The sequence below is a fragment of the Ahaetulla prasina genome, chromosome 4 (genome assembly GCF_028640845.1).
Source record: "Ahaetulla prasina isolate Xishuangbanna chromosome 4, ASM2864084v1, whole genome shotgun sequence".
NCBI classification, from domain to species: domain Eukaryota; kingdom Metazoa; phylum Chordata; class Lepidosauria; order Squamata; family Colubridae; genus Ahaetulla; species Ahaetulla prasina.
This window is the reverse complement of record NC_080542.1, coordinates 146,830,171-146,854,401: the sequence shown is the minus strand read 5'-3', so window position 1 is coordinate 146,854,401 and position 24,231 is coordinate 146,830,171. Positions and strand designations below refer to the sequence as shown.

The 24,231-nt window shown below is 43.4% G+C and overlaps 1 protein-coding gene across 1 annotated transcript in view; it reads left to right on the top strand.

The window, feature by feature from the left end:
* The window catches only part of WNT3A (Wnt family member 3A), a 74,407-nt gene extending 60,495 nt beyond the window's left edge, over positions 1-13,912 (top strand). The window contains exons 3-4 of the mRNA XM_058179982.1: positions 11,070-11,335; positions 12,071-13,912. Of these exons, the coding sequence (XP_058035965.1) occupies positions 11,070-11,335; positions 12,071-12,550 (746 nt within the window). The 3' untranslated portion in view covers positions 12,551-13,912. The remainder of the gene's footprint in view (positions 1-11,069; positions 11,336-12,070) is intronic.
* Positions 13,913-24,231: the final 10,319 nt, after the last annotated feature.

Sequence of the window (24,231 nt, the reverse complement as noted above, 5' to 3'; positions counted from 1 at the left end):
TGGAGGATATAAAAGCAGCAAGGGCTGCTATATCTCTTCATAGCAAGCAAATCAACTGCTAAACTAGAGCTAAAGTACTGCTTGTTCCTGGTTGACTCATCAAGAGAGATAACAGAGACACTTGGCAGATGCTCGCTAGTTTGCTGCCAGAGCTGATAGTGCCGGCTAATTAAGTCATTGCTCGGACTGAGGCGAGGGGGACAGAACAGATTATGGGGTTCTTAGTGATCTCTGAGTTTGGGGATTTTCTTGGAGACGTTTCAAGACACAGCTAGATAACGTCATCAGTACTAGAAGGGAGTGGGGTGTAAGGAGGAGGAAGACTGTGGGATCCTTCGTGTTTGCTTATAGACCTTTCATGACCCAACTAGGGGAACATCATCAGTGTTAGAGGCGGGGTGAAATCCAGCAGGTTCTGACAGGTTCTGGAGAACCAGTAGCAAAAATTTTGAGCAGTTTGGAGAACCGGCAAATACTACCTCCAGCTGGCAGCAGAGTGGGGTGGGAATAGATATTTTGCATTATCTTTTCCCCAGGAGTGGGATGGGAATGGAGATTTTGCAGTATCCTTCCCCTGCCACAGCCACTAAGCCACCAAGCCACACCCACCAAGCCGCACCCACAGAATTGGTAGTAAAATAATTTGGATTTCACCACCGGCGAGAAGTAAATGGGGTTTGCTCCTTGTGTATAGTCAGTAACTTACCCTATGGCCGGGATGTGGTTTTCTCCTTGGGGATATTGTTTTCTGATGAATTGCTTGTCTGGTCTGAATCCCTGCTTATCCAGAGAGGATGTATTTGGATCTTTGGCCTTTCCTTCATCACTTTTGTCTCTTTTGAATGGTGTGTAAAGGTGGTTTATCTCAACGTGTCCATGGATGTCCCAGGTGTCTGAATGCCAAACTTTCAGGAATTCCCTACCCTTTTAGGAGTTAGCTTGGTGTAGGACACTCACAGATACACCCATTAGAAACGTTGGTTGACAGTGTCCATGTGTTGTGAGATTAAGGAGTTTTCATCATTTTGTCGTCTGATTCCTAGCTGGTGTTCCCTACCTGTCTTACATAGGGACTGTTACAGACGTTATACTGTATGTTGTGGATGGCTTCTGGGTTTTTTTTCTTCTTCTTGAACTACTGGGTCAACGGAGGTCGCCCTCGACTTACAATCGCTCATTTAGTGACAGTTTGATGTTACAACAGCACTGAAAAAAACAGAATACAGGTAGTTCTCAACTTAGGGACCACAGTTGACCCCAGAATTTTATGTTGCTAAGTAAAACATTTGTTAAGTGAGTTTTGCCCCATTTTACGACTTTTCTCACCACAGTTGTTAAGCGGATTGTTGCAGTTGTTAGTAACATGGTTGTTAAGTGAATCTGGGCTCCCCCATTGACTTTACTTGTCAGAAGGTCGCAAAGGGGGATCACGTGACCCCGGGACACTGTGACTGTCATAAATATGAGTCAGTTGCCAAGAGTCTGAATTTTGATCACATGACCCTGGGGATGCTGCAACGGTCATAAGTGTGAAAACGGTCCTAAGTCACTTTTTCAGTGCCATTGTAACTTCAAATGGTCATTAAATGAACTGTTATAAGTTGAGGACTACCTGTAGCAGAATAACAAAGTTGGAAGGGACCTTGGAGGTCTTCTAGTCCAACCCTCTGCTCAAGCAGAAATCCCTATACCATTTCAGACAACTGTTTGTCTGATCTCAGTGTTGGAAGTGACTTATGACCGTTTTTCATACTTACGACCATTGCAACATCCCCATGGTCACATGATCGAAATTCAGATAGTTACCAACTGACTCATATTTACCACCATTGCTGTGCCCCGGGGGGTCCTGTGATCTCCTGTTGTGAACTTTTGACAAACAAAGTCAATAGGGAAGCCAGATTCATTTAACAACCGTATAACTCACTTAACAACCGCAGGGATTCACTAAACAACTGTGACATCGTAAAATGGAGCAAAAGTCACTTAAAACAGCTGTCTTGATTAGCAACAGAAATGTTGGTCGTTAAGTCGAGGACCATTTGTATTGGATATTGGTGTACATTGTGTGAATATTAGCTCTTCTGTACTGGCTGGGGATTATGAGAGTTGAAGTCCCACCTTATTCAGGGCCTGAGGTTAGGAAGATTGCTTTGGTGCTCCACCAAAACCTGTCTAACCGCCTTCCGGAGTTGGCTAGGATTAAGCAAGCATTTGCTGTTTCTCCTTAATTGTCTGCTTCCTGAATTAATCTGTTTAGGGGTTCATATAATCCAGGGAGCCCTCTGCTAACCAAGTAGACTAGACTGAGCACTAACCAAGCTTTGCAGGTACACAAGACAACCGCTAGAAGATTAACCAACATGTTTCTAAGGTGATGTCAACTTAGACAACAAATAATTTTAGTATAATATGCAAACTTATTTCGCATTTTAATTCCTGTTTTGTAAGGAAGCCCGGGTGCCATAAAGCAAAATAAATACAAATGGAAGTGCCTTTTTAAAAAAAATGACTGTAACTCAGGACAGACAGTCCTCGACGTATGACCACAATTCAGCGCGAAATTTCTGTTGCTAAGGAAGACAGTTGTTGAGCGAGCGTTGTCCCATTTTATGACCTTCCTTGCCATAGTTTTTAAGCGAATAACTGCAGTTGTTAAGTGAATCTGGCTTCGCTGTTGACTTGTCAGAAGGTTGCTAAAGGGGATCACCTGACCCCAGGACACTGAAACCGTCATAACTATGAGTCATTTGTCAAGCATCTGAATTCTGATCACCTGACCATGGGGATGCTACAATGGTCATAAATTTGAAAATCAATCATAATATTGCTGCTGTAACTTTCAACGATCCTTAAGTGAACTGTTGTAAGTCAAGGACTTCCTATGAATCAATAAAATAAAATACAATAATAAAATATTTATTTATTTAATTTTGACATAACAATATACACAAGCATAACAAGCATAACACAAAAGATTATATAATATATAAACGTATATATGAGGAGAAACAAGGTAGTATAAGCATATATATATATATAGGGGAAGAAACAATAGGACAGGAACGGTAGGCACATTTGTGCTCTTATGCACGCCCCTTAGAGTCCTCTTAGGAATGTGGTGAGGTCAACAGTGGATAGATTTTTAATAAAACTTTTGGGGTTATGAGAAGAGACCACAAAGTCAGGTAATGCATTCCAAGCATAGATAGTTCTGTTACAGAAATCATGTTTTCTGCAATCTAAACTGGTGTGGTTGACATTAAATTTAAATCTGTTGGTAGCTCTTGTGTTATTGTAGTTGAAACTGAAGTAATCATTGGCAGGAAGGACATTATAACGGATGATTCTATGAGCTAATAATAAACAGAAATAAATAAACAACAATAAGCCACATTTTTCAGTGCCATGGTAACTTCAAAGGGCCACTAAATGAACTGTTGTAAGTCAAGGACTATCTAATAATAATATAACAACAGAGTTGGAAGGGACCTTGGAGGCCTTCTAGTCCAACCCCCTGCCCAGGCAGGAAACCCTACAGCCTACACCATTTCAGACAAATGACTATCCATCATTTTCTTAAAAACCTCCAGTGTTGGAGCATTTGCAATTATTGGAGGCAAGTTGTTCCACTTATTGATTGTTCTAACTGTCAGGAAATTTCTCCTTAGTTCTAGGTTGCTTCTCTCCTTCATGAGTTTCCACCCATTGCTTCTTGTCCTGCCCTCAGGTGCTTTGGAGAATAGTTTGACTCCTTCTTCTTTGTGGCAACCCCTGAGATACTGAAAGACTGCTTTCATGTCTCCCCTAGTCATTCTTTTCATTAAACTAGGCATACCGAGTTCCTGCAACCGTTCTTCATATGTTTTAGCCTCTAGTCCCCTAATCATCTTTGTTGCTCTTCTCTGCACTCTTTCTAGAGTCTCAGCATCTTTTTTACATTGTGGCGACCAAAACTGAATGCAATATTCCAAGTGTGGCCTTATCAAGGCATTATAAAGTGTTATTAACACTTCACGTGATCTTGATTCTATCCCTTTGTTTATGCAGCCCAGAACTGTGTTGGCTTTTCTGGCAGCTGCTGCACACGGCTGGCTCATATCTAAATAGTTGTATCTGTAGGTCTGTAGAATCTGTAGAAGTGAAGGAAAACTCCCTTATTATTGTTATCAATCTTAAAAAAAATACGGTTTATTTATTTTATTTATTCAACAAATTTCTACATCGCCCACCTTACCTTAAGTGACTCTTGGCAGTTTATACACGATACAGGGTAGTTTTCGAGTTATGACCATAATCGACCCCAAAATTTATGTTGCTAGGTGAAACATTTGTTAAGTGAATTTGCCCCATTTTACGACTTTTCTTGCCATAATTGTTAAGTCAATCAAGGCAGTTGTTACAGTAATAAAACATTTGTTAAGTGAATCTGGATTTCCCAATTGATTTTGCTGGTCAGAAGGTCTCAAAAAGGGATCACGTGACCCCAGGACCCTCCCACCATCATAAATATGTCAGTAGCCAAGCCTCTGAATTTTGATCAGGTGACCCTGATCAAATTTTGTTTTGCAATGTGCAAAGTGTTGCAATGGTCGTAAGTGGGAAAAATGGTCATAAGTCCATTTTTTCAGTGCCGTTGTAACTTTGAACTGTCACTAAATGAACTGTTGTAAGTCGAGGACTCTGTAGAAATGAAGAGAAATACCATTATTATTATTATTATTATTATTATTATTATTATTATTATTATTATTATTATTATTATTATTATTATTATTATTATTATTATTATCTATCTTCAAAGATCTGTTTTATTTATTTTATTTATTGATCAAATTTCTACATTAGCCATTTTATCTCTGGTTACCCACAATACAATAAAACTAGCTAAAAGGGTTTTTAGAAGCATAGTTAAAACAAATTTAAAACAAGGTTAAAAATTTACAAGTTAAATTTTAACTTCTAGCCAGATTTTCAAATGTTCTAGGATAGTAATCAAACAGCTTTTGGTGCCCTTAAGCAGGTGGATGAAAGCCTAAGACTAAGTCATTGTTTCAACCACCCTCTTCAAATTAGGTGGACTTCAACTCCCAGAATTCCCCAGCCATCATGAAGTTAAAATCCATCCATGTGATGGTTGGCAGCTTTGAAGAACATGAGGCTACAGCTTTGGCAGCCTAGCAATTGCCCAAAGAAGTCAGATATGGGCATTGGTCAAGAAGGTTTCATCCTGTGTTGCAGATACTCTTCAGCCACTACAAATTGAATTCTACATGTCTTTCTCTTCCAAGGAGAACTGCTGGCATTCTTTTCTTAAGGCCTTCTATCTCCAAGGTCACCCTTCAAAGAAGACTTTCACCATCCCCTTGATTGGTTGGTTGCTTGGATGGATGGATGGATGGATGGATGGATGGATGGATGGATGGATGGATGGATCATAGAGCCAGGAGGAAGGATGGATAAGATTAGGATGGGATAATGGGTGGGACAATGGATGAATGAGATGATGATGATGATGATGATTATTATTTATTCAATTTTTATACCGCCCTTCTCCCGAAGGACTCAGGGCGGTGTACAGCCAAGATAAAAACAAAACAATACAAAAATATACAATTTAAAATACAAATTAAAAAACTTATTATAAAAGTGGCCATATAAAACTAAAAACCCCATTAAAATTAGTAATAAATTTAAAACCAATAAAATTTAGGCCAGCCCCGCACGAATAAATAGATGTGTTTTCAATTTGCGGCGGAAGGTCCGAAGGTCAGGTATTTGGCGTAAACCCGGGGGAAGTTCGTTCCAGAGGGTGGGAGCCCCCACAGAGAAAGATCTTCCCCTGGGGGCCGCCAGCCGACACTGCTTGGCGGACGGCACCCTGAGAAGTCCCTCTCTGTGAGAGCGCACGGGTCGGTGGGAGGCATGCGGTAACAGCAGGCGGTCCCGTAAGTACCCGGGCCCTAAGCCATGGAGCGCTTTAAAGGTGGTAACCAGAACCTTAAAGTGCACCCGAAAGATCACAGGTAGCCAGTGCAGTCTGCGCAGGAGCGGTGTTACATGGGAACTACGGGAGCTCCCTCTATCACCCGCGCAGCTGCATTCTGGACTAACTGCAGCCTCCGGGTGCATCTCAAGGGGAGCCCCATGTAGAGAGCATTACAATAATCCAAGCGAGAGGTAACGAGCGCATGAGTGACTGTGCACAAGGCATCCCGATCAAGGATGGGATGGGATGATGGATAAATGGATGAAGGGAAGTATGGGTGGAAGAGATGACAGATGGGATGATGGATGGATGGGATGAGGAAAGGATGTAGATGAATGGGATGATGGATGGATGGATGGATGGATGGATGGGATGATGGATGGATGCTTGGACAGACAGACAGATGGACGGACGGACGGACGGACAGATGAATGGATGGATGGATGGTGTACCATCAAATAATTTTCAACTCTAGTGATCACATAGACCTAATTTCTCCAGGATGATTTGTCCCTAAACTAGTCCTGCAGGTCTTCCATCCATGCACCCATTGCCAGCATAATTGAGTTGATCCACCTTCTCCTGGTCACCCGCTTCTTCTCTTTCCTTCCATCTTTCCCAACACTGTTGACTTTTCAAGGAAGATGAGTCTTTGCATTGATTGACAGATGGATTATCTGCCATTAACTTGGTGTCAAGTTTCAGTGTCCAGATAGGTAGATCTTCTCCTGGAAGATCTTTCCTTAACTTGGTCCTTCAAGTCTCCCAACAATGCTTTCATCCTGACTGTAACTCAGTCCATCAGATTTACTCCTGGTTGTCCTCTTCTACTCTTCTCTTCCATCTTTGTTTGCACTATGTACTCCTCAAAGGAACTGATTGTTTGCAGTAATTGATTGATGGTGCACTATGAAGTCACTATCCACTTTTAGTGACCACACAGATCTATCTTCTCCAGAAGATCTGCCCTTATCCTTCAAGTCTTCCAAAGGTACCCATATCACCAGGGTAAACTGAGTCTATCTGCCTTCTCATCATTGTCCTCTTCTTCTCTTTCCTTCTATCCTTACCAACTTCATTAAGGTCTTCTCCAGAAAACTGGCTCTTTGCGCAAACTGAATGTTGGATAGATTATGTGCCTTCAAGAGTGTTTGAAGCAACATTCTAGATAGAAATTCTTGATAAGGACCTGTCTCCAACCTAGCCATTCAACTCTTCTAATGATGCCTCCATTGTCACCATAACTGAGTCTGTCCATCTTCTGTTGGTCCTCCTCCTCTCTTTCCCCCACCCCATCTTTCACTGCTCTACAAGGCTCTACAAATTATGGAGGCTCTGCATACCCTTGTTTCAAAAGCTTTGCCTTCCACTCCCTTCTGCCCACTCCTGGCCCACCCCCAGTCCTTGCAGAAGGCCTACCACGAACATCTCAAGTCATGACCTGCTGCTTGTCACCGCTACACCTCTGGCGAACCACCCAGGCCGGCTAACAAATATGCCCCCAGCCCCCTCTGCTCTTATCTCCATCAAAGGGCTTACATTTTTATATGGCATCTTAATAACCCTTCACTTCCATTACAACTGCGTTCCTCTCATCCTCTTTCGCTCTTCTGCAAAGCCTGAGGCACCTTGCTGGAGCTCAGAAGGGTCAGGTCTGCTCCGAAGCATCCGGGCAGGGGTGGGTGAGAAGCTAGAAGGTCTTTTGGAGACCCCGGGGGATTTGTCTCGACTTTCTTTGTCCCTGCTCAAAGCCACAAGAAAGGGAGGATCCTTTCAGAGATCTTTTGATGGGGCCACCAAGAAGCCTCCTTAGGGATAGAGGCCTAAATATATAGGATTTTCTATTGGTATGGCATGCTGGAACAGCATTTCTTCACCCTGGCACCTTGAAAATGGGTAGGCTTCAATTCCCAGAATTGCCCGACTAGTGTGAGGAATTCTATGCATGTTGGCTGAAGAACTCTGGGAATTGAAGTCCATGTGTGATGCTTGGGGAATTCTGAGAGTCTATACATCTTCAACCTGCCAAGACTGAGAAGGCTGTTTATGAGAAAATCTTAGAAAGGAGTAAACTTTTCCTTTCCTAACCCTAACCCTAACCCTAACCCTAACCCTAACCCTAACCCTATACAAATTCCTTGTGTGTCCAATCACACTTGACCAATAAAAATTCTATTCTATTCTATTCTATTCTATTCCATTCCATTCTATTCTATTCTATCTCCCCTCCCCTCCCCTTTTTATCTGTTCCTTTCCTTTCCTTTCCCTTCCCCACTCCTTCCCTCCTTCTTTCGTTCCTTCCTGCTTACTTCCCTCCCTTTCTTTCTCCTTTCTCCTCTTTCCTTTCCTTCTTCTCCTTCTCTTCCTCCTTCCCTCCTTCTTTTTCCTTCCCTTCCCTTTCCTTCCTCTTCCTCCCCCTTCCCTCCTTTTCTTTCTTATTCTCCTTCCTTCCTTCTCTCTCTCCCCCCTCCCTCCTGTCATTCTCTCTCTCTCCTTCCCTTCCCTTTCCTTCCTCTTCCTCCCCCTTCCCTCCTTTTCTTTCTTATTCTCCTTCCTTCCTTCTCTCTCTCCCCCCTCCCTCCTGTCATTCTCTCTCTCTCCTTCCTTCCTTCCCCTTCCTTTCTCTCTTTTGTCTTCCCTTTTTTGGATAATGATTTGGCTGAAGTGGTGTAGGGTTTCCTGCCTAAGCAGCGGGTTGGACTAGAAGACCTCCAAGGACCCTTCCAACTCTGTAATTCTACTCTATTCTTTTCTCTCCTCTCCTCTCTTTCTATCCACCATTCTGAAATTCTTGGAGTTGGTCCATAGACCATCAGGCTGCAAAGTAACACCAGATTAAAGCAACGTATGAATGGACCTAATTTATCTAATACAAAATCAGATTTAAAAAAACAACGACATACATACATGACCCTTATTTGGGTCAAATAAGCAGTTGTGGTCAGTCTGAGTCATAAATTACCCATCTAAGATAAAAGTAGATGCCCACATTACAGTTAAGCAAGTAGGATAGGGTCTGAGATGGTTAAGCAAGTTTGACATGGGTCTGAGATGGTTAAATGGACTCCAGGGCAGGGGTCTCCAACTTTGGCAACCTTAAGACTTGTGGACTTCAATTCCCAGAGTTCCTCAGCCAGCTTTGCTTTTAAGTCCACAAGTCTTAAAGTTGCCAAGGTTGGAGACCCCTGCTCCAGAGGATGGTAGAGGAGAGGAAGGCCTGGAGGAACATTGTCCATGGGGTCATGATGGGCCGGACACAACTTCACAACTAACAACAACTGAGATGGTACGATTAAAATGAAAATCCTAATTTCTGGAAGCTTCGGGATTTTGAAGAAGCTGCGGACGTGCGCTATTTAATGTAAACTTTTAGAACAGCCCGTGAAGGTAGCATATTGGAATTTTGGTTTATCTTTGTACAACCCTGAAGGTAACAGCCAGCGGGCAGGTGTGAATTTAAAAATACCATAAAATGGCATTTATAGCTGATAACCCTTCCAGGCTGATAACCCTTCCAGGTCAACAAGGAAATTTCCATTTGCTACCTGTTTGGATCAGTGCACAACTCCTATCTCATTTTATATACACTGCTCAAAAAAATAAAGGGAACACAAAAAATGCTGTAAGACATCCTAGATCTGAAGGAATGAAATATTCTTCTTAAATACAGTACATTGTGTTGTTTAGGTGTTCCCGTTATTTTTTTGAGCAGTATATTATATAATATTATATTATACTATATGATATTATCATATATTATGGTATGACATTATACTACCTTATATGATATTATATGGTGTTATAGTACATGATGTTATATGAGATGATATTTTATTTATTTTTCATTTATTTTATTTTTTATTTATTTCATTGTATTTTTGATTTTATTTTGTTATCCTATTTATTTGTTTTTATTTTAATCTGTTTTCCTTTCTGCCCTGCACTGGTTTGCTTTGCTTTACAAGCAGTCCTCGACTTATGGCAATTGTGTCCAACATTTCTGTTGCTAAGTGAGACAGTGTTAGATGAATCTTTGCAGTTGATAAGTTACTAACATGGCTGTTAAGTGAATCTGGCTTCCCCACTGACTTTGCTTGCAGAGGGTCGCAAAAGGGGATCACATGACACATACCCCGCCGGGACAATGCAACTGTCGTAAGTATGAGTCCATTGCCAAGCGTCCGATTTTCATCATGTGATCATGGAGGATGCTGCAGATTTTCAACCAATGTGAAAAATGGCCCTAAATCCCCTTTTTCACTGCAGTTGTAACTTCAAACAGTCACTAAATGAATAAATTGAGAATTACCTATAATCCCAGCAAGAAGAGGCAATAGCCAATTGTTCAATGCTCCCGGAGGTCAACACTGGCAGTTTTTAAGAAGAGATTAGGCCACTATTTGTTTGAAATAATATGGGGTTTCCTGCTTGAGCAGGGGGTTGGACTAGAAGACCTTCAGGGTCCTGTCCAACTTTGTTATTCCGTTACAGGTAGTCCTCAATTTACAACAGTTCATTTAGTGATGATTTAAAGTCCACAAGGCCACTGAACAAAAGGAAGGGAGGAAAAGATTTAGGTAGCTCTACTCTAGAATCTCCCAGGATATATCTACAAGTAGTCTTCGACTTATAACCATTTGTTTAGTGACTGTCCAGATTACAATGGGACTGAAAAACCCTAACCCTCACCAATTTTTCACACTTACAACCATTGCAGCATCCCCATGGTCATGATATTTGGCAGCTGACTTAAATTTATAATGGCTGTGGTATCCCGGTCACCTTTTGCGACCTTCTGACAAGTAAAGTCAACGGGGGGAAGCCGGATTTATTTAACAACCGTGTTGCTAACTTGACATCCGCAGGGATTCACTTTACAACCGTAGCAAGAAAGGTAATGAAATGGGGCAAAACTCGCTGAACAAATGTCTCGCTTAGCAACAGAAATGTTGGGCTCAATTGCGGTCATAAGTCGAGGACTACCTGTATCCTTTTGGTCAGCAGATTGAAGAGATGTTCCGCTGCAATGTTCCGTCCCCATCCCATCTCACTGGAGTTGTTTCTTTTTTTTCCCCTGCAGCCACCCGGGAATCGGCCTTTGTCCACGCCATTGCATCGGCTGGAGTGGCTTTCGCCGTCACCCGATCCTGCGCGGAAGGGTCCTCCACGATCTGCGGCTGCGACAACCGTCACAAAGGCCCCCCTGGAGAAGGCTGGAAGTGGGGGGGCTGCAGCGAGGACGTGGAGTTCGGCAGCATGGTGTCACGGGAGTTTGCAGACGCACGAGAGAACCGCCCGGACGCTCGCTCAGCCATGAACAGACACAACAACGAAGCAGGACGGACGGTAAGGATTGTGGTCCTCTTGTTTGTGTTCCCTTAACGGGGTCCTCGTTGAACGACGACATATTTCCTTCCGATTTGAGATTGACGTACAGACATGTCCGTGCACCGTGGCAGGGACACGCGAGCCATCTATCCCACTTCTAGTACAGGTAGTCCTCGACTTACGATCACAATTGGGACCTGAATTTTGGTTGCTAAGCAAGGCAATCGATGACCCCGGGACACTGCGACCATCATAAGTATGAGTCAGTTTGCCAACCATCTGAATTTTGATCACATGGCTTTAAGGGATACTGCAATGGTCCTAAGTCAACTTTTTTTTCCAGGGCTGTGGCAACTTCCAACGGTCACTAAACAAATGCTTGTAAGTTGAGGACTTCCTGTACAAATATTATGGTCAATTAATCTTCTGCTTCTTTGTCCCCCTCTTTCTTTCTTTGTTTTTCTCTTGCTTTTTATTTCTTTCTTTCCTTCCTTCCTTTCCTTTCCTTTTTGTTTTTGGTTTTCTTTTTTCCTCCTTTTGTTTTTTCCTTCTTTCCTTTTTCCTTCTTTCTGTTTCCTTCCTTCCTTTCCTTTTTTCTTTTTCCTTCCTTCCTTCCTTTTTCCTTCCTTCCTTTTTCTTTTTTGCTTTCTTTTTCCCTTCCTTCCTTTCCTTCTTTCTCTTTCCTTCCTTCCCTCCCTCCTCCTTTCTCTCTCTCTCTCTCTTTCTCTCCTTCTCTCCTTCTCTCTTTTTCAGTCCATCATAGACCACATGCATCTCAAATGCAAGTGCCACGGGCTGTCTGGCAGCTGTGAGGTCAAAACCTGTTGGTGGTCTCAACCAGACTTCCGAGTCATCGGCGACTACCTTAAAGATAAGTACGACAGCGCTTCTGAGATGGTGGTGGAGAAACACCGAGAATCCCGCGGCTGGGTCGAAACCCTGCGCCCCAAATATAACTTCTTCAAAGCGCCCACGGAGCGAGACCTGGTCTACTACGAAAACTCCCCCAATTTTTGCGAGCCCAACCCTGAAACCGGTTCATTCGGCACCCATGACCGAGTCTGCAACATCACCTCGCACGGCATCGATGGCTGCGACCTGCTGTGTTGCGGCCGCGGACACAACACGAGGACTGAGAAGAGGAAGGAGAAGTGCCATTGCATCTTTCACTGGTGCTGCTACGTCAGCTGCCAGGAATGTATAAGGATCTACGACGTTCACACGTGCAAGTAAAAAAAAAATGGAATAACCTGCTCCATCGTCGGAGATGAACCAGAAGGAACAATTTTTATTTTTATTTTTTAGTTGGGGGAGAAAAAAAAAACACGACTTCTTGAGAGTGAGTGAAGACAAACGGAGAGAGAGAGAGAGAGGGAAGAAGAAGTTAAAATGGGTGGACTAGGATAGGTCTAATGTCTTCTGGGTGGCCACACCCGGAAGTTAACTTTGCAATGCCGTCAACGAGAGAAACGAACGAACGGGTCGTTCTCTCCCACTATTGCTCTACAGAGGAGAGGTGGTGATTTCTTTAACTAGACATAGAATTGGGTCAGGGGGTGCTCTGTAGTTGTCTTCTGGGCTGTCACCCCTTCCTTCTTTGAAACCTACAAGTCACCGGATCTGTAGTTGAATTCTGAACTCAGAAGACGATTCTACACGAGGATCCTTGTGTTACAGCATCAAGTGTAAACCGGGACTTTAACTGTTGTATAGGATTGAAAACGGTCTACAGGTGATGGTTTATCAAAGATCTCCCATAACTTCTTGAGGGAACTAAAAGGATCTGAAGAGACCCTTTGCTCTGTCGATGGGCCGTGTGTGCGGTCTCCCAAACTGGATGATAACGGTGTCTCGTACCATTACGGGAGGTGATGTTTCCACCACATTTTGAGGAGACAATCATGCTTGTGCGGCATGTTGGACAAAAGACACCCATACACACACACAAACACACACACATACACAGGCTGTGGGTCGAGTAGGACTCTCTCGTGCTGCCTGGAATCGGTCTCAAGGACATTTGTTTTTTTTCTCGTTCAGGCCGCGAGAAATCGTCTCGTCGCACTGGGCTCGTTAGCTACGCTTGGACAATGCGGATCCAATAAATGGTTCTCTTGTGATCGATGCCTTATTGTATGGTTAGCCAACAAATATTGTATTGCCGTGATAGAGAGGAGGAGAAACTGGATCCTTCTCTCTGAATAGTCTTCATCTTTATTTGAGCCATGCAAGACATGAAATAAAATGTTGAATCCATGGTCATCACTGATTTGATGGGGTTTTGATTTCAAGGTCAAATGTCCGCCTGCTGTGCGCCCGTTGTCCCGCGTCAAAATGCTTCTTCCATGTTTTCATACCTGGGGTATGGTTAGTCCTCAACTTACGATTGCGGTTGAGCCCAAAATTTCAGTGGCTAAGTAAGACGTTTTGCTGAGTGAGTTGTGCCCCTTTATAGGAACTTCCTTGACCCCGTTTTTAAGCCAATCACGCAGCTGTTAAATTAGAAATGTGGTTGTCGCTTCCCTGTCCTTGTGAAAGGTTTGCAAACGGGGATCACGTGACACTGGGACACTGCAAGCATCATAAATATGAGCCAGTTGCTAAATATCCAAATTTTGATCCCTTGACTGGATGCTGCAACAGTTGTGTGAAAAACAGCCATAAGCCCCTTTTTTTCAGTGCCATTGTAATTTTGGACGGTCACTAAACAAATGGTTGTAAGTCGAGGACTGCCTGTAGATATATCCTGGGATATTCTAGAGTAGAGATACTTAAATCTTCTCCCTTCTCAGGACTGTGCAGCGTCTTAGAAGGTGGTACCTCCTCTAAATTCCTCTTTCAGCTGTACAATTAATCACAACTGAGCAGTGTACCCCTAGTTGCTTCCAGAGGGTGTTCAGATTGGAAAAGAGAAGGGACTCGTGAAGATCAATAGTTCCTCAAATATGTATTTTTGGGACCATACACAACAGATGAACACAGATGACTTCAGGGCATAGAATTACAGAATAACAGAATTGGAAGAGACCTTGGAGGTCTTCTAGTCCAGGCCCCTGCTCAAGCAGGAGACCCTATATTACTCCAGAAAAATTCTTTTAAAAACCCCACAGTATTGGGACACCCGGAACTTCTGGAGGCAAGCCGTTCCACTGATTAATTATTCTCACTATCAGGAAATTTCTCCTTAGTTCCAGGTTGCTTCTCTCCTTGATTAGTTTCCACCTGTTGCTTCTTGTTCTACCCTCAGGTGCTTTGGAGAATAGTTGGACTCCTTCTTCTTTGTGGCAACCCCTGAGATATTGGAAGAATGCTATCATGTCTCCCCTAGTCCTTCTTTTCATTGAACTAGACATACCCAGTTCCTGCAACCGTTCTTCATATGTTTTAGCCTCTAGTCCCCTAATCATGTTTGTTGCTCTTCTCTGAAACTCTTTCTAGGGTCTCAGCATCTTTGTGGTGACCAAAACTGGATGCAATATGCCAAGTGTGGCCTTGCCAAGGCATTATAAAGTGGCATGAATACTTCACGTGATCTTGATTCTATCCCTCTTATTAGTGCAGCCTAGACCAGCTATGGAGTCCAGAGAAGCCCATGGAGTCTTCCCAAGTATGCTTAGGTAGCATTTCTGCAGAGACATGGGATCCCACACTTTTGAGAAAAAAATCAACATAAATGCAGAATTGCCCGCTCATTGTACATGTTCTGTCCATTTTGTGTTTGTGCTTCTGGTGTCACAATACTGTACACCCGTGAAAGGAAGGAGCTTGTGTTGCTGTGGTAGAACACTCATTTGAAGGTTCACCAAATCTTAGTAGTAGTGCCCCAGGGAATATCTATATAGTTAAATGCCACCATCTCCATAGGTGCACTGATCCCAGGCAGTGGTCAGCTAACTGCCGAACTGATAGCAGAAGTTGAATCCCAGAGACCAGGTGACTGAACACTGATATGAGAAAATATTTGCTGTTCAGGATTGAACTAGGGGTCTTTTAACGCTATCTCAACTTGGAGGAGGAGGGGGGTAGGAGGAGAGGGTGGGGTAGGAGGAGGACTGTGGGGTCCTTGGTGCTCTCTGAGCTTGGAGGTTCTCTCGCAGACGTTTCATGACCCAAGTAAGGGAACATCATCAGTGCTAAAAGAGAGGAGGAAGTTGCGAGGAGGAGGAGGAGAAGAAGGAAGAAGAAGAAGAGGAAGAAGAAGAGGGGGAGGGGGAAGAGTGTTGGGTCCTTGGGGCTCTCTGAACCTGGGAGTTTGCTCACAGACATTTCATGACTGGACTAGGGAACATCTTCAGTGCTAGTAGGGAAGAGGAGGAGGAAGAGGAAGAAGAGGAGGAGGAGTGTTGCTTCCTTGGTGCTCTCTGAGCTTGGAGGCTTTCTCGTAGACATTTCATGACCCAACTTGGGAACATCTTCAGTGGTAGAAGGGAGTAGGGTTATTGCAATGGTTCTTAGTATGAAAAAAACCACTCTTTTCATTGTGATTGTAACTTCGAATGGTCACTAAACCAATTGTTGTAAGTCAAGGACAGCCACCAACCATGTCCAAATAATCCACTACATTGCATGTAATTTTCACTAGGTGCATAACTTAATTGAACATTGGGTTCGATTTCTTTTTGCCATGGTGGTGAAGTGAATCAGTGATTTGTTAAATGAATTGTGTCATTACACAAATCCAGCTTCTCCCCTCCTCTCTTGGCTTTGCTTGTTGGAAACTGGCTTGGAAGCTCATAAATGGTATTCCCTGGGACGCTGCAACTGTCATAAGTACATGCCAGTGGCCAAGAGTCCAAATTTTCATCACCTGATTTTCATCACATGGGGACGCTGCAACCATCGTAAATGCAAGGACCGCCTCTAAGCCCTTTTTCCAGTTCTGCTGTAACTTAAAATGTGTGATTGGTTGTAAGTTGAGAATCACCTGACCTTGGGAATGCTGCAACAGTTGTAAGTGTGAAGAATGGTGGTAAATGGAAGTCTTAAGTCTGAAATGGTATAAGGTTGAGCAGGAAGTTGGACTAGAAGACCTTCGACGTCCCTTCCAACTCTGCTAGTCTGTTCTATTCTAAGTCACCTTTTTCAGTTCTGTTGTAACTTTGAAGAGTCCCTAAAGGAATGGTTGCAAGTTGGGGATGATCCATAGAATAGAATAGAACAGAACAGAACAGAACAGGAAAGCACTTGGAGGTCTTCTAGTCCAGCCCCCTGCTCAAGCAGGGTAACTTACACTATTCCAGATAAGTGGCTGTCCAATTTCTTCTTAAAAACCTCCACTGATGGAGCACCCACAACTTCTGGTGGCAAGTTGTTCCATTGGTAATTGTCCTCACTGTTAGGAAGCTTCTCCTTAATTCCAGGCTGCTTCTCTCCTTTAGATTAGTTTCCATCCGTTGCTTCACTCCTGCCTTCTGGTGCTTTGGAGAATAATTTGACCCCCCTCCCCTCTTCTTTGTGGCAGCCCCTCACATATTGGAGTATGGCTATCATGTCACTCCTGGTCCTTCTTTTCTCTAGACGAGCCAAACCCAAATCCTACAAAAGGTGACTTACATTTTTCATACTTACGACTGTCTTGGCATCCTTGTGTGATCACTTGATCAAAGATGTTTGCCAACTGACTTCCTATTTACGACAGTTGCACTGCCCTGGTGTGTGTGATGTGATCCCCTTTGGTGACCTGATAAGCAAAATCAATGAGAAAGCCACTTAACAACTGTGGGACTAACTTAACAACCTCAGGGATTCGCTTAACAACAGTGGCAAGAAAGTTCATCAAATGGGGCAAAACTCACTGAGCAAGTGTCTCACTTAGCGTCATAAATATTGGACTCCATTGTGGTCGTAAGTCGAGGACTACCTGTATACAATTGCTCCGTATATAAGGATGGGTACAAATGACATTTCTTGCATGCAAGAAATTAGCGGCGATTGATTGATTGATGCTTACCTTCTGGTTCGGATCTTAAACATGGGGAAAAAAATAAATACAGGTAGCCCTTGATTTACAATAGTTCATTTAGTGACTGTTCAAACTTACAACAGCACTGAAAAAAGTGACTTGTGGGTGTTTTTTCAGAGTTACACCCTATGCTGCATGCCCACGTCACATGATCAAAATGCAAACGCTAGGCAACTGGCATGTACTTAACAAATGTTGCAGTGTCCCGGGGTCATGTGACTACCTTTCGGAACCTTCTGACAAGCAAACTCAATGATGAAGCCAGATTCACTTAAGAACCACGTGACTCACTGAAGAATTGCAGCGATTCACTTAGCAACGGTAGCAAGGAGGGTCGTAAAGCTCACCTAACAAATGTCACATGTTAACGACAGCAATTTTGGGCTCAATTGCGGTCGTAAGTCGAAGACTACCTGCACAAAGAGAGACCAGATGAGTGCATGACACGGATACCTGGGCAGGTCACCTGTTCTTGCTCTCTGATCTGTTACCTTTACCTGTCTGTTGAAAGACACCTAGCCAGAGAAGGGGACCCTGGAGCTGAGCCTCTCCTAATTTTTGGACAGGGGTTGCCAAACAGATTTGAGGATCACAACTAGAGTGACGGCAAGGTGTGTGTTCCAGGCCGGGCAGGTCTTTGACCCCCTAGGGGGATTGACCACGCTGGAGTTCACTTAGGTGCAAGGAGTCTCTCAAGAGGGGAGACGTGTACAGCAACCAACTCTTTTGAAGAGGGGTCAATGCCATCCATCAGAGTAGGGCTCAGACAGAGGGAAGGCAACCAATCTGCCTCTGGCTGAAACCACTTGAAACAGACCGGAGCATTGACAGATTTTGTGGGAGGTCTCCTTCAGCCACACCTGGGTGGCCAGGTCTCAAAAGCCGGTCACCAATCATTATATCTTCATTGTAGATATGGGTCTCTCTCTCTCTCTCTACCTTTCTACAAGGGGATTTGAGCTGGGCACAGATTCAAATCCTGCCGTGTCTCCTCCGTCAGGGCCTCTGTGATCCATGAATGCGTGAGAAATAAAATGAGGAAGAGGGGGCTTTTGTCCAATGGACACACGCATTAAGAGTCGGTCACAGCTCTTTAGCAATTGCATTTCCAAAATGCAATCTGGGTTGTAAAATTTAGAAACAATTTTTTCAACCTTAAGATGGATGGACTTCAATTCCCAGAATCCACCAGCCACCATGCATACACTTCAACTCCCAGAATTCCTCAGCCATTATGCATGGATTTCAACCCCTTGGATTTTAGATTGAGCCTTAATTTTTAGATTCGGAACTTTAGCTTTAATTTTAAATCGTGTTTAAATTAGTTTTTAGATGGTGGCCGTTGCCCTTAAAGGTTTTATCTCAGTTTGCAGATTGGTCATGCCTTCAGTTTATAATAGTAATAGTATAATAGTAATAATAATACAGGTAGTCCTCAACTTACGACCACTATTCAGCCCAAAAATTTCTGTTGCTAAATGAGATATTTATTAAGTGAGTTCTACCCATTTGATGAACTTTCTTGCTACCTTTGTTAAATGAATCACTGCCATTGTTAACTTAGGTCACCCAGCTGGCTTTCTTTCCCCTTGACTTTGCTTGTCAGAAGGTCACAAAAGAGGGTCATGTGACCCCAGGACACCGCAATCGTCATAAACATGAATTGGTTGCCAAACGTCTGAATTTTGGTCACATGACCATGGAGAGGCTGCAATGGTCATAAGTGTGAAAAACAGTCCTATGTCAGTTTTCTCAGTGTCACTGAAACTTCGGTCACTTAATAAACTGTTGTAAGTTGAGGACTACCCATATTTTACCTTAATCTTTTGCCTGACCATGCCTTAAATTTGGGGAGTTCCCGAGTTGTCCCTACAGATGCTGGATCTACATCTGGAGAAGAGGAAGGGGGAGGGGAGAGAAAAAAACCTTGAATTTCCAAATTCTAGGGGGTGAGCCCCCACCTCACCTGCTCTGGCAGGGAACCTGCCCTGAGTTAGAACACACATTCTGCACAATATTTTGTTTCAAGTTTGGAAAAGTTTGTTCCTACTCTTCCTCTCCAATTTTGGTTTCCCCTCCCTCTTCTCCATTCCTGCCTCTCAGAGACCCTCCCCAGAAACCCCTTCATGTGTCAGCCTTGCTTTCCTGGAGGGGGGAGTTGGAACACATCAAAGGCCAGGCAAAGTTTTATCCTGCCCCTTCTTACAATGTGATGTTTAATTTGAGGTGGGGGAAACTAGAGTCAGACCCTCATTGACCTGCAGGGGGTAAAGGGGGGGAATGTCTCTGGAATACAGGGACACTCTCTTTTTTTGAACCAATTAGCATTCTGCAAGGGGGTTGCAACTTGCAAAAGCTGAGACACCCCCACAGTTGGGCATTAGGGTGGGTTTTCCTTCTCTGTTCTCACGCCTTTGCTCTATACGCCCCCCTCCTCACTTTTTTCCTTTTCACAGCCTCTCAAGTACCTGCTAACCTGGCCATTTCCCTTTGGCTGCCCCGCCCACCTCTGGGAACCCCACTCCCAGATGAACAGCCCCCCCCTCAGGGGGAAGCGGTAATACAAAAGGAAGAAGAGGGGTGGGCATCTGCCCAAACCCCCAGCCATAAAATTCTTTTCAAGGACTTGAAGGAGAGATTGTCTACTCATTTGCAATGGATAGGTAGGGTGAGAGGGAGGGAGGGAGGGGAAGAGAGGCTTTGGGGGAAGGGTCTGTAGAGTTTCACTTCCAGCATTTTGGAGAAGGGGTCTTGGGGGGGGGCTGGGCCTGACCTCTCAGCCAGGCCTACCTTGCAGGGTTGTTTTGGGAGAATGGACAGGGATCTTGAAGTCTACTGTATTGAAATATAGATAAATGCAGGAAGGCTGAGAGAAGGGTGGATTTCAATTCCCAGAATCCCTCAGCCAGCATGAATAGACTTCAATTCCCAGAATTCCCTAGAAACTATGTGAGTTGGTTTGGCCTGAGAGACAGGGACTGGCCCAAAGTCACTCAGCTGGCTTTCGTGCCTAAGGCGGGACTAGAACTCATCATTTCCTTGAGATTGGATGAATCACTCAGCTGGTTTTTATGCCTAAGGCGGGACTAGAACTCACTGTCTCCTGGTGATTGGCCCCAAGTCATTCAGCCTGCTTTCACGTTTAAGGCGGGATGAGAATTCATCATCTCCTGGAGATTGGCTGAATCACACAACTGGCTTTTATATCTAAGGCGGGACTAGAACTCACCATCTCCTAGTGATTGGCCAAAAGTCATCCAGCTAGCTTTTATGTCTAAGGCGGGACAAGAACTCAAGTCTCCTGCTGATTGGCCCAAATTCACCCAGTCGCGTTCTTTTGTGCCTAAGGCGGGACTAGAACTCACTGTCTCCTGGTGATTGGCTGAATCACACAGCTGGCTTTTATGCCTAAGGCGGGACTAGGACTCACCATCTCCTAGTGATTGGCCTAAAATCATCCAGACAGCTTCATGCCTAAAGCGAGATGAGAACTCATCATCTATTGGTGATTGGGTGAGTCACCCAGCTGGTTTTTGTATAAGGCGGGACTATAAGTTACCCTCTGTTTCTAGCCTGCTGCTTTAACCATTATACCAAATTGATTGCAGCATCCTGCAGTCACATGACTGTATTTTGTGACTTTTTTGTTGTTGTTGAATTTCTGACATTTTTGCCAATTTCTGGCAGAAAACTCCCCAAAAACATCCCATTCAGAAGAAGGAATTCAGAGTTAAAACTGTGTGATTCATTTAACAACAGCCGTAAAAACAATCATAAAATCAGGTCTGGACACCCTCAACATATAACGATCATAATTTATGACCATAATTCCAATCCAAATTGCAGTCGTAAATTCTGGACTACCCAGTAGTACCAAAAGGGGGAAAAAAATGAAAAAAATAACATTAAAACAAAATGTCATGGAAGATTAGAAACAAGCCAATCATACATCTGTATGCTGCGATATACTGGTTGAAAATCACTGATATACGCTATAATACAGGTAGTCCTCAATTTACAACATTTGTTTAGTGATCATTTAAAATTATAACGACACTGAAAAAATGATTTATGGCTATTTGTCACATTTACACCTATCGTCATGGTCATGTGATCAAAATTCAGTATACTTGGCAACTGGTTCATATTTATGACAATTGCGGTGTCCTGGGGTGGTCCCCTTTAACGACCTCCTGACAAGTGAAGTCACTGGGGAAGCCAGATTCGCTAAGCAACCGGATGGCTCTCTTAACTGCAGTGATTGGCTTAACAACAGTGACAAGAAAGGTGGTAAAATGGGGCAAAACTCACTTAACAACTGCCTCACTTAGCAACATAAATTCTGGGCTCAATTGTAGAATAGAATTTAGAATAGAATAGAATAGAATTTATTGGCCAAGTGTGATTGGACACACAAGGAATTTGTTTTGGTGCATATGCTCTCAGTGTACATAAAAGAAAAAGAAAAAAAATACCTTCATCAAGATACTTGTAATTTGAGGACTACCTGTAATAGGATTTGAAAACCCTCTTTAAAACCTGTCCCCTTTTCTCCTACTGATGCCCAAGAACATCAAGATAGAAAAATATTGAGTGCTTTTCTCACGTTCCTGGCCTTTGCTATTGTTTTAGTCCAGGGGTCTCCAACCTTGGCAATTTTAAGATTTGTGGACTTCAATTCCTAGAATACCTCAGCCAGCAAAGTTGGCTGAGGAATTCTGAGAGTTGAAGTCACAAGTCTTAAAGTTGCCAAGGTTGGAGACCCCCGTTTTAGTCCATTGTATCATCTTTAAAATTTACCATTGATTGATAAGTCCAATTAATTTTATGTTCCGCATAACATAACCCGATTTTCTTCCTGAGTTTTATTATATACAGGTAGTCCTTCACTTATTACCATTATTGAGCTCAAAATTTCCATTGCTAAGCGAGAAAGTTGTGAGAGTTTTTAAATTACTTTTCTTGCCATAGTTGTTAAGGGAGTCACGGTCATTGTTAGGTTAGTCACACAGTTGCTAAGTGAATCAGGCTTCCCCTTTTACTTTGCTTGTCAAAAGGGGATCATGTGATCCCGGGACACTGCAACTGTCACAAATACGTTGCCAAGTGTCTGAATTTTGATCATGTGACCATGGAAATACTGCAATGGTCATATATGTCATAAGTTATGTTTTAGTACTGTTGTAACTCGGACGGTCACTAAATGAACAGTCATAAATGAAACAGTACCTATGCTGATTTTTTGAACACAATAAAATCTATTCCTCCTCCTCCTCCTCCCTGCAACACAGCATAACACCGCAATGTTGCTTTTGTCATCAAGTTGGCAACCAGAAGAAAAAAAATCCATATTGATTTTTCTTTAACAAAAATGATTTGCCATGCTTTTTTCGGGAATATTTTTCCCAATATTTTTTCGGGAATATTTTTCTTCCCAATTTCTCGTTCTAGTCCAGAGATCTCTAAACTTGGTAACTTTGAAACCCCAGACAGACAGAGTATGGCTGTCTGATGAATTCTGGGAGTTGAAGTCCATAAGTCTTAAAGCTGTGTGGTTGGTTGGTGTATTCTGGGAGTTGAAATCCGTAAGTCTTAAAGATACTTGCTGGCTGAGAAATCTGGGAGTTGAAGTCCATAAATCTTAAAGCTGCATGGTTGGTTGGTGTATTCTGGGAGTTGAAGTCCATAAGTCTTAAAGCTGCGTGGTCGGCTGGGGAATTCTGGGAGTTGAAATCCATAAATCTTAAAGCTGCATGGTTGGTTGGAGAATTCTGGGAGTTGAAGTCCACAAGTCTTAAATATACTTTCTGACTGAGGAATTCTGGGAGTTGGTCCGCTGAGAATTCTTGGAGTTGAAGTCCTCAAGTCTTAAAGCTACCAAGTTTGGAGACCTCTTGTTGTGACCAAGGCCCAAGTAGTGATTACCAAACACAATTCAGTCCTGAACAAACTTATTTTATTAAAACAGCTGAGAATTAATTCATTCTCAATTTAGTCCAAAACAGATTCTTCATAAACAGTCTTTTAGCCTTATCACCAACCTTTGTTGTCTTTGCAACCTGCCAAAGGCTTTTCTCAGCAAAAACCCCACAAAGTTCAAGAGACGCTGACAAGAAGCAATGGAATCAATGTTGCTTTTCTACAAAGAATCCAAGGTTCATTGCTGCTCTTTTAAGCCATATGGGAGGGGCCAATCATCTCCTGGCCTTACTCCCGAATCGTCCTTTTTTGCTTTAGCTGCTCCTGCCTTCTGGAAAGCTCTTTGCATGTGTGCACTAGGAACAGGCTCCTCCTGTTCCTCTGCCTCTCTGCTGTCCGCCTCTGGAGGCTCCGGAGTCCAGGCATCCCTCCCAGATGGCTCTGGCCCATTTCTGCCTCTGATGCAGAGCCCTCATCCGGGCCTTCCCCAGCCTCCAGGACTGGCTCATTGTCCTCCCCAGCCTCTTCACTGCCTGACTCTGCTGCCAGGTCCACAGGCTGCTGGCAGACCACAACACCTCTGTTCTAGTCCAAAGCAAAACACTCCTTTCTGGTGGTCTCCCCTCCTGTTGCTAACCAGAACCCACCCTGGTTAATTGTTCAAGATCAGCCCCCAATAACCACAAGAGGCCATCTGCGATGGACCCCAAGGAAGACTGCAGGTTGAAAGATTCGGATGACAAAATGACGATCTGGACCAGCCCGTTTTTCAAGATAAAAAAAATAAATAAATCAGATTTTTTCAGTCCTGCAAAAACAGAAAAGAAGAAAAAAAATATGGATGCTTACTGTTTGAAGGATGCAAGTTGATTTTGTGTCAAGCGGTAAATAGATTGCGTAAATATTGCGGCAAAGGATTTGGTTGCCCACAAAACTGAGAAAAGCCAGAGGAATGACTCAGCCAGACACTACAGACAATTAAAATGAAAAGCCGGAGGTAAAAATGTTACTTTCCACCTCATTTTCACTCCCT